The 10,747-nt window shown below is 37.3% G+C and overlaps 1 protein-coding gene across 5 annotated transcripts in view; it reads left to right on the top strand.

Moving 5' to 3' along the window:
* Positions 1-4,187: 4,187 nt before the first annotated feature.
* Positions 4,188-10,747, top strand: part of ARFIP1 (ADP-ribosylation factor interacting protein 1) — a 40,875-nt gene continuing 34,315 nt past the window's right edge. The window contains exons 1-3 of one of the 5 annotated variants that reach the window (XM_010586124.1): positions 4,188-4,270; positions 5,820-5,954; positions 9,017-9,118. In XM_010586124.1, the coding sequence (XP_010584426.1) occupies positions 9,026-9,118 (93 nt within the window). In that variant the 5' untranslated portion in view covers positions 4,188-4,270; positions 5,820-5,954; positions 9,017-9,025. The remainder of the gene's footprint in view (positions 4,271-5,819; positions 5,955-9,016; positions 9,119-10,747) is intronic. The other 4 variants (XM_010586125.1, XM_010586123.1, XM_010586127.1 and 1 more) reach the window with 4 other exon arrangements.

The following is a 10,747-nucleotide window of genomic DNA, read 5'->3' as shown; positions in this document are numbered from 1 at the left end:
GGGGGCTGCCCCCGCCCGCCCTTCGTCCTGCCCGCCGGCCCAGGTGCTGGGCGGGTGCCCTCGCCGTCGGGTTCGGGAGTGCGGTGCGGGTTGGGGGGTCTGCCCGTCTCCTCGCCTACCTGTGGGGTTCGCGGCGGCGTCCCCGCGCCGGGGGGCGGCGGGCACCCCGAGAGGGCGGGCAGAGCCTGAGCTTGGTAGAAGATGGGTTTCACGAGAGAGAAGAGGAACCTGTTTGTTGGTGGAGGAAGAAAACTCTAGGTGTTGCATAAATCTCATGCCCCTGGGACTTATTCCACACCCTGACAGTTACTGTTCTAAGTGTTCCAATTTGTCTTTTGCAGCTGGCTTACTATTCTTAAAACGTGGAAGCACTGTGGTGGTGTGTGACAAGCAGGTGTTGCATCTGGTATTGTTTACAAACTCTAAGCAGTTCTTCTGGTGTTGCTTATAGCACATCTCTGATCTATCGTTTTTAACTGAAACCCCCTCATAGCCTTTCGTGTTGCATCCCCTGAACTGGATGTAGTTTCAGCGTCCAACGTGTGCTTTTTATGCATGGTGGAACTAGTAACAAGGAGTTAGCTCTTGCAGTCAGTGGCGCTGTTATCCAAGTGTTGATTCTGTAGAAAAGATAGCAGAAGGGTTCTTTTGCAGGGCTGGAGAAGGATGTCATGTGATCAGTGCAACTCCAAAACTAAATGGCCGTCTGAATCATATAAATATTTATGTATATATGCACGTACACACACAGTTAAAAAGTAAGGAGTAAGTAATCCAGAGGAACATTAGACTGGAAAAATCGGAAGCTGAGGATATATCTTGATCAGCTGCTGCTTTCTGTTTTGGTAGAAGTTGAAACCGTAACGGGAGCCCATGCCGTAGCTAATCTGGAGACGAGCAGAGCGTTAAAGAACTTGGGGGCAGGTTGACCTAGAGTAGGGAGTATGGAAGTTAGTGGCAGCCCTGTTCTCCAGTCCTTATCTCCATCATGTCTTGTAACTTGCAAGCATAATTAGATCTTGCAAGTGCAGCAGCCAGGGAATTCAAGAGTGTAAAGAGAAAACTATGGTGTGATTGCAGCAGAAAGTATTTAATACAGTTCTTCTAATTCTTTTTAAAAAGCAATTGATCTTGACAAGAACTAGTGATAGTGTTCTTAGTTAGAAATTTAAATTCAGAAAATATGTTTTATGTACATTTTGTTTTCCACGAGCACTTGCATTTTCTGCAGTGTTACAAAAATTTTTATCACATATCTATGCAGTAGAGTAATAAGACAGCAGTAAAAACGTGTAATAAACTTTATTTGGACAGAAGATATCTTGCTTTTACCTTACTGGCAATCAATTTAAGAGAAAACTGAAGTGAAGCAGCCAGTGCATCCTGCTTGGAAAAGCAGATGTAATTGTTGAGAATCCCATGGCTCTTGTTTCTGACACCATAAGTCATTTACTTAAGTAATGTAACTATGTTAAAAATAAACCCCTTATTCAAAAGGGATTTATTGTTGATGACGTTTAATTCATATTTGCATGAATAAACAAATACGAATCTGCCTTTTTAATGAAAAGTCCGTAAGTGTGCTCTTATAACCACTGATTATAATTGGTTAAATGTCTCTGAAGTCTTCATCCTAGAGGAAGCTTAGTACGTTGTTTATAAATTTTTTGCTTTGCTTTGCTTTTTACTTTGCCAGTTGAAGAAATGGTATATAAATCCCCAGGACTTAAAAATTATGCAGTTTTATTTATGGTGAGCAGAACTTAAAATGACTGAGGTTGTGATCTGATGTGGCTTTGCCATGGGGGGGGAAGATTCTCAGTCTATTTTGTCTCTTCTGTTCTACTCTGGTGCCGTAGTTCTGTGGATTTGCAGAATTGGTCTAATGGGGGGAAAAAAATGAAAATCCAGAGGGGCAGGGGTGATGAGAGCAGGGTTTCAGGCTTAAATTAATGTCAGAATATGGATTAGGTGTGTATTTCTAAGTAGAACGTCTCTGAGTTGCTGTAGTTGCAGCTGATGGTAACGAATGTTCTGGTACGCTGAAGAGTCACCTGCTGTGTTCTAAAGTTTTGGCTGCTTTAGTGAAAAAATAATCAATAATGCAGAATTCATACTGTACTGAAGATTAGCAAGCTCTTACAAAGAATAGCCCTTTGACATCTGTAAGAGAAAATCAGGAAAATCTGTACTGAGATACAGAAGTCTATGTGCATTTCTGTAATGGAACCTTAAATATAAGTAATATATGTATGTAGATGCCATGTTGGCCACAATTTCACGTGAACATCTTAACTTCTGAATCTTGGTAAACACGTAGAAAGTTTTCATCCTTACATCCAGCATTTGATGTGTACATCCCCATTTTTTTGCTATAGAAGCAGTTGTGAGGGAATTCGGTAGTTAAACTAGAATGTGCAGTTAAACTTTTTACAAAAGCCAACTTTAATCTACAGTTTTCCCCTTCTCGTGTTTTCCAGTTTGTCAGCGTGATCCTGCAGAGCTGTGTTGGAAGCGTTGATACTGCTTGCAGGAAAAGAATACTGTACAAAAAGTTGGTGTAGGGGGGAGGCTGTAACACAAATGGTGAATTAAATTTGGATTTTAAAAAAATGAATCCTTTGTCTTTACACAGTGTCGTCTACATGGGTTTGTGAGATGGTTCATGCCTCTAGATTAGGTTATTAAGAGTTCTTAAGGTTATCAAGAAGTTTTTGCTGCTTATAGCATTTCATAGTTTTAAACAGTGATACTGTGGTGTGTAAGTTTGTATGTGAGGTACAAACATAACTCCAGGATCACTGATGTGGTAAAACTGAGGTACAGATTGTCTTAACCAAGACTGCGCTACAAGATGAATTTAGCTTCTTGTTCAACCATCGGAGCAAAGAAGTCACACTTCTAGTCCATAATGGAAATTTTTTGTCTACTTGGAAATAAGCTGTTAAACATGGAGGTTGTTTTCAACCGCAAGCAGAGTTTGGACAGGATTGTGTGGGAAAACAGCATCTCTGCTGTACGGTCTTTCATATTCAAAAGAATTATAGAAAATTAAGAAAGTTATATAGAGTAGTTATACTTCTTTCTTAATTACTTCAAAAGGAATTTTGTATTGGTTGGAGAAAAATCCAACTTCATTCAGTCGTAGCCCTGAATGAATTGTTTCACTGGAGGAAATGTCTTATTTTATCTGTTCTGTTTTCCAAAGTAAAGTAGTAGGTTATCCAGTGTAATATGATCTAGATGATTCAGCTTCTCAGCCTTTGTGTCCTTATTTTATTTCCCTTGTCATGTGAGCTGCTTACCTTATTAATTATTTGCTTTAATTAAAATGTTTTATAGCTTAGGAAATTGAAATACAATATAAATATATAAATAGTGATCTCTAACTTTTCTTAATTTGGTATGTGGCTGAACATCTATAAAATGGTGTAAGACTTAATGAACTGAAGTCATGTGTGATTATACTCAATACTGACAGACTCAGTTTAATTTTTAATGATTGGTTGTCTCCTCTCAAACAGCTGAGGGAATTGCAGTATAACCTGTAGTTACCAGCTATTTGAAATCAAATTTAGATACTTTTCTTATTTAAGCTGTATTAGGTTTCTAACTTGCCTTTCATGATCACAGAGTTGATTGCTTTCACAGAGTGCTCAGTATTACCAACTTTCTTTGCCTCTGTAGGTGAGGGGTTTTTTGGGGGGTTGTTGTTTTTTTTTAATAAAATGGAAGGGATTCTGTTTCTAGTTTGGTATAACAGACTGAACAGCTTGCTAGGTCCCAGTGGTTTAGCATCAATATAAACTTTCAACATTTGAATAAATCTCCTGTCTTAACAAAATTGTGATCTTTGCAATGGTAGGATACAGTCAGTGTATTGTTGCAGGTGACAGTAAATAGCAGCTGAAGAACCTTGTTTGACTTCCTGGGTTTTACATTGCAAGCTTAGCCGTCTGTGCGGGGAAGGTTGCTTTGGTAGTGGAAGCTTATGCTAGACTGTATTCCTAGTCTTGGTTAGATTTTGGAGAGGTAAAAGCCCGGTCACCATCAAAAGAGGGAGGTTTCTCTTTGCTTTATCAGAACTTGTAAAAGAAGTGTTTTCTGAAAGCCTACTTCACTTTCTGTAAGGTGCAACATCAAGCTCCCTTCACATCAATTAATGCATGCCAAACCTATTTTATTTTCAGGTATGTCAGAACACAGCAGTGAATCCACAGCACTTGATGAATCTCATCCAGCTGCAGAAGAGGTCCAGTCTGACTCTGAGGTGATTGGGTGATAGTTATATTAGTGTAAAATCAACCAATCCCAGCAACAGTTTCAGACTGCCAAAAATTCTGATATACATAGCACAGTGAAATTAGTAGGGGGACATGAGTTCATGCACATTATCTTGAATGGGTGGGGTTGGTTTTGAGACACTATTAAGAACAATCCAATTAATTAATAAAAAAGGATTACTTCAGTAGTCTATTGCTGTGCTGCGGTATTTGTTTTGTAAGTTGAATAGTTATAGGCGTGGTAGAGTCTGAAATGTTTTAAGTACTGCAGGAAGAAAGAGTTGGTATTTAAAAGGCAGCAATCTTTGTGTAACTTCACTATAACAAGGCATTCTATCTGCTGCTGGAGTGGTGAATTTTTTTTTTTTTTTTTTCTTGGAAGCAGATACAGCTTGTACCTTCTTTGTGGAGATATCTGAGACTTTTTAAAATTATGATCAAATTCCTAAGGTTCCCAATAATATTTAGCCAATCAGTTGTGTTTGGGAGGCTGTTTCAGAAACATAAAGAATAAATGTTTCCCTGACTGTTCTAGAATAACAATGAAAAAAGGTGATGCTGACTTTATCACTATTAGAGTTTCGGTGCCAGTAAATTGTTTTTAAACTTTTTATAGAAACGGAATAGTGATTCCACAGATGTTTAGCATCTCTCCAAACCTGGTATTTGTAAACAGATGTGTGACGAAGGTAGTCATTAAGTTACTAAAGGATGAATATATTTTTTTCTACATAAAATGTCCAGCTGAAACTTCATTATTTTCTGTAGTGCTTATGTCATTCATGCCTAATACATCAATACAAATTTAGGAACTTCTTCAGATTTACTTCAGGCTCTTCCTATATATGATAAATTTTCTTCTGAGGATTCAGTTTCTTTGTATACTTAGTTTAAATCAGCTGAGGGCTACGCTTGCCAAAGGGATACTTAATTCAGCAATCGTCCTCATTGTTGCAACAGAAATACTGTGGTGGTTTGGTGGTTTAGTTTTCTCTCAGATCAGTAAACTTACCTTAATTGTGTGAGGTTGCAGGAACATGCATCCAGAGGTAAAGAGAAATGGCAGCTGGTTTTGGCAGTATCCTACAGTTAGAGTAAGTATTTTGAGACACTGCACTGCTGAAGTAAGCTGATGTTGTGGTTGAGAGCAGTCCTTCATTCTCAGTAGTTTCTTACTGCATTATTACCCCCTCTGTTTCATAGGCACAAGTGTTGGAGCTGTGTGATGAACTGTTTTGGAGAACCGATTTGAGTGGAAAAATTACCCATCCCCTTTTTGGGCATAGGTCACCTTCTTTTAACCTGCAGCATTTCCTCAATCTTGTTTGCTGTACAGATACATTATTCTGGCCCAGGGAAGAGGTGGGGGAATGGGGAAGGCTGATGGGGAGAAATAGTTAGGAGTAAAGGGCAGAAAAAAAGGTAAGGATTTGTTCTTGGTAGCAGTTCTAGCTTAGACTGTTGACTAAAATGCAGGCAGTGATTTCTTGTTATGGCTGAGCTAAATTAGCAGTTTATCCCACTTTCCTTTTTCAGCTGCTCATTTCATGTCTTTGGTGCTTGTCTGACCTCATTGCAAACTGATTCAACTCACTGAAACGGTGGAAAATGAACCCAGTGAAAAGGTATATTGCCAGGCTAGTGAGTTGAGTGTGTTTACTGCACAGCCAGGTGAGTGGCTGGGAGATGGGACACTGTATGGCTCACAGTAGGGACTGGAAAAGCAGAGTGGTGAAACGTCCTCCTTTCAGCAATGGAGAATGGTGGTTTAGTTCAGATGTAACATGAAACTGAAGTTAGCAAGTAATTTTTTTGCTTTCTCTGAATTTGATACATAGGTTTGACTCAAGTAGGAATGCTTAAAAAATATGTGAATTGCTTCTAGGTTGTCTTAGATTTCAAAAGTTGTCCAGAGAAGCTGATGAATTTTTATCTGATACATGTATTTACTAGAGACACGTATGCATGTGCATGAGCGTGTATATCTCTGAATAAATGCATAAACATATATCAATGTACAATATTAGCAAAATTATTTGAGATTCTTGATGAAAAGCACCCCAACCAAGTATTTGTTTTGCCTTTAATTAAATTTGCAGATGCAGTTGTATTTGTGATTCCTGCCAAATGAAGTGTATCCTCTGATGGTACAGGACTTCCCGTTGACACTGTTTTCTGACAATTTGCAGAAAGAAGAACAAAAATAGCTATGTTGGCCTATGCTGATGTTTCAGTATTGGGCAGGTAGCTGCGACAGGCCAAGCATTTTGCAAAATAACTCACTTTACTGTGTCAAGTAGAAGTATAGTTCCTAGGAGTCTTGGAGTTTAAGCAGTTGTGAGATTTAGAGCAAGCTTAAGAAGCTTGAGCTATTGAACAGATTTCTGAAATTAAAATCTAAAATGGCAGGTAACTAGAACATTTTATCTAATGGTGTTGTATAGCAACTCCCTGTGAGGAGCAGGGACTTGGACTCGATCCTTATGGGTCCCTTCCAACTTGAGATATTCTGTTCTATGAAATGAAACAAATTACTGTTTTAAAAGTATTCATAAAATAAACATAGACCTTTTGGTGTGCTTCAGTGTTTTCATTTACTTAAAGGCTATGAGTTTAGAGTTTGTTCTGTTGTATGAAGAATGACCCAAAACTGTGTTCTAGTTGTGGGTGAAGACTGGACTATATGGAGAATTTGGTGTGCTAGACCAATGTGAATATATGGCATGTGAGCTATTCCTTCCTAGTACTGAAAGAAGGCACTTACTGGGTCCTAAATGAGAGGGATCGATGGGGTAAGTTAGTGTGTTATAAAGTCACTTTTTCTTGAATTCATAGCATGCTGACTTTTTCTTAAATGATTTGAAATCTGTTCTTTGTGTATTTAGAATTTTTTTCAAAAGCTGTGCCTAAATGTTTAGCTTCTCCTCTTAGGGAAGTGTTTCATAAAGCACTATTTTTGAAAGAGTAGCTTTCAATTCAGTTTTGTTAAGTTAGTTGTAGAGAAAGTCTTGATCCTCAAAAGGGGAAAATGTATCACCTCAGATAGTATTTTATGGGTGTAGTTCATATGTATGGTTCTTGGGAGTGGCTTGTCCTTGGCCTTTTTTGTTCTCTTCACTGTATGGGTAAAAGGCAGCATTACTCAGAACTCAATGGACTTTTGGTGGTGTTTTATGCTGCTAATTGAAGAAGCTTATTACACTTTCAGAAATGTAAATGGGATTTTGTACATACCAAATAAAGTTTGAGTAGTGAACTCTGCTTCAAAAGACCAACAGAGATGAAGTCTCAGTAATTTACAGTCTTTGGAAGAAGCTATAGTAACACAGCTTTGAAAGCGATCAGGAGTTAGGGGAGCATGTTGATTGGAGTGCACAGACAGTGATTAGTTAGAATAAAAGCTTGGGAGGCCTCAAAGCTTACTAAGGAAATCAAGCTTACTAATGTAAATGAAGTGGTGAGAGGTGGTAGTGGGGGAAATATTGGCAATGGGATATGACAGAAGATGTTGCTGATTAAGAATGGTGCAGGTGATCCTGAGTAAGTACCAATAAAATCTCTGTTATATGGGTATCCTGTAAAATCTCCACGTGTGGTTGGAGAAGCTGCTGGCTCTTCAGCCTGATGTCAGACTGGGCCTCTTCCTGACCCTTTGACTGAAAAGAGCTGGTTCAGTTTGATGATCTAGGAGCTTTAAGCGAAGAAAGCACCTATTCTTAAGTATGCCTTGATGGTGTACCAGGTCTTGCCAGTCTTGCACAGGTGCACGGACTGGTTTGAAGACTTCAGACAACTTTTATATAAGTAATTGAACAAACACTGCTTTGGTTTTGTGTTGATTTTTTTCTACTGTTTACACTTTAGTTGACTAATGAAGCTGTCTTGCAGAGTTAGGGGTAGTTTTTTTGAGAGGGCCGAAATTTTCAGTTTCTCTTAGTTTGGGGGAGTGTTAGGGTGCCATTCCCTCTTCAGGTGCTTGTAAATGGTGTGTGTTTCTTCTGGGAATGTCTCTTCCAGGTTATACCTTAGGTCATTCTTGAAAGCCATGGTTTCACAGCTGCTGCTACTGTTCACAATGCAGCTGCATTTTAAAACTAACTTTGATTCTTGAATTGCATTGGTGCTTTTAAGTTCTTGTTTCTGCATTTCACTTCAGATTTACCGCTGACTGAATGACAGTTGCATACCGACAGTTTAGTCAGAAGGTGGCACTATATTATGAGAAAATAAGAAGCAAGTTAAACTATTTTGCAGTTTGGAATCAGTACTTTTCTTTTTGTAACACATGATTAAACTCATTTTACTTCTCTAATATTTCTTGCTTACCATTAGCTAGTACAATTTTTTTTTTTAGCCAGCTCACCTTTTTTATAGTTTGAGGTACATAAACTACTCTTAAGGGTCAAGTGTGTGTAGAAAATATTTGTCTGGTCCCACATGTCTCATTTGTGTCTGACGCTCCCCTACCCCCCACATCAATGGGTTAAATTTTAGTGTTTCATTTCTCTTAGATCTTGAAGCTTTAAATTACTTCTGTCTGAGCTGTGCTACCATATTAATGTGATTTTGGTATGTGATTAAATGAATGTATACAGACCTAGTATATCAGAATATTACCAACAGGAGTTTGAAATAAAATCAACTGTTATGAAACCTATACATCAAATATTTTCATATAGATCACTCATTAGAAATTGAAGACAAATGCTAACTTGTTTGTCCTTATACTATAGGAAGGTGCAATGGCTCAAGAGTCTCCAAAAAATTCAGCAGCAGAAATTCCTGTGACTAGCAACGGACAGCTGGAAGATTCTCACGAGCACAGCTTTAACAGGGTAAGAATTTTCTTTGCTGTCTAATAAGGTCCCATTATCAGAAATGCTAGAGTTACAATGCAATGCATAGCAGACTTCACTTGACAGTTTTCTAGAGCTTTAATGGAAAAACTCCTTTGAAACTCATAAATTATTATTTGACATAACGTGATTGCACATTGCAATAACCTTTTTTGTACAAAAGGCATGTTAGTAGTGGCAAATATTTCTGAATATGAAATAGTGTAAATAATTGGGCGCTCTGTAATGCGCAATCAAGTGCATATGCTTCTACATTCTTGTCTCTGATGCTTGAGGATACTGATTTTTAATCCGACAATTTTATTCATAAAACAGGACAGCAAGCACTTTTAAAATATGAGACTTAACAGGTCCTGTAAATTCAGGCTAACAAATCCTAAATCTTTTATGAAAAAGTATAAAATTGTTTGAGGCAAGCTACTTCTAAGGGGTATTAAGTTTAGAAGCAACATGCCTAAAAGTAAAGAAAGATAGTAAAGTTGTAATCTGAAGTTGTAAACAGGAGAGAAGTAACTTTTCTTGTGCTGAAAATGAAAAATTACTACTGTATTGCTATATGCTATATAGATGAGATTTATCAGAATCCATCTTATTTGTTGTATGTTGAAAAAAAGTTATACTTCCATGATCATCTGTATGCAATTTTGAGTTCTTTCCCTTAACCTCGATATATTTTACTATCAGCTCTTGTGTTTGCCTGACCAGCAGAGGGTGCTATGGTATAGTTTATGTAATCTGTGGTTGGTTTTCTTTTTATTTTGCTTTTCAGTTGGAAATATGAGGTCTAGTTAATTATCCACATTTATTAGATATCTGTTGACTTAGATTTTAAGGAAGTCTCGAAGCTTTAACACTCCCATGCTGACTTGCAGTGCAGGATTATTTCTAAAAGAAATACTGAGCAGAACTTCAACATTTTATTCTGTCCTGCTAAAATGCTGTTTAGAGGGGGGAACCTTAATAAGTTTAAAAACAAGTTACATATACATCCTGAATATTGGTAAAATAAGCATCTGCCTAATTTTGTCTGCTGGTTTTAGCTTTAATGGAAAAACTCCTTCAAAGTTGATAAATTATTGTTAAAGTTGACTAAAAAACCGAAGCAGATACTGTACCTTGCAATAACTTTTTTATATGAAAGGTATGTTAGTAGTGGCAAATCTTTTCTGACTGTTAAATAGTGTAAAGTATTGGGTGCTCTGTAATGCACGATCAAGTGTATACTTTTCTAATTATTGATTCTAAGCCTTGAGGATACTGATTTTTAGTCCAGCAATTTTATTCATAAAACGGGAAAACAAGCATTTAAATATATATTAAAAGTATAATTTTAAACATGTATTTATTATATTATCATTATAAAGAAAAATGTTAACTAAATATGTAAAAATATGTATTTAAAAAATAAAATACATCCTGAAAACAACATCTGAGACCATTTGACTATGATTGCAGGGTAGCTGTATAGTGAGCATGGCTGTAAAAAAAAAAAAAGGTATAAAACTTCATGAGATGGAAATGCATCCATATTAGAGCTCTTATTAAAAAAAATACTGCACTTATTACTGGGCATTTTTTCTACTTCTGCTGAATGGGCCATGATTTTTT

Source organism: Haliaeetus leucocephalus, unplaced genomic scaffold, assembly GCF_000737465.1.
Source record: "Haliaeetus leucocephalus isolate CR32 unplaced genomic scaffold, Haliaeetus_leucocephalus-4.0 Scaffold140, whole genome shotgun sequence".
NCBI classification, from domain to species: domain Eukaryota; kingdom Metazoa; phylum Chordata; class Aves; order Accipitriformes; family Accipitridae; genus Haliaeetus; species Haliaeetus leucocephalus.
This window is presented reverse-complemented; position numbering and strand designations above follow the sequence as displayed.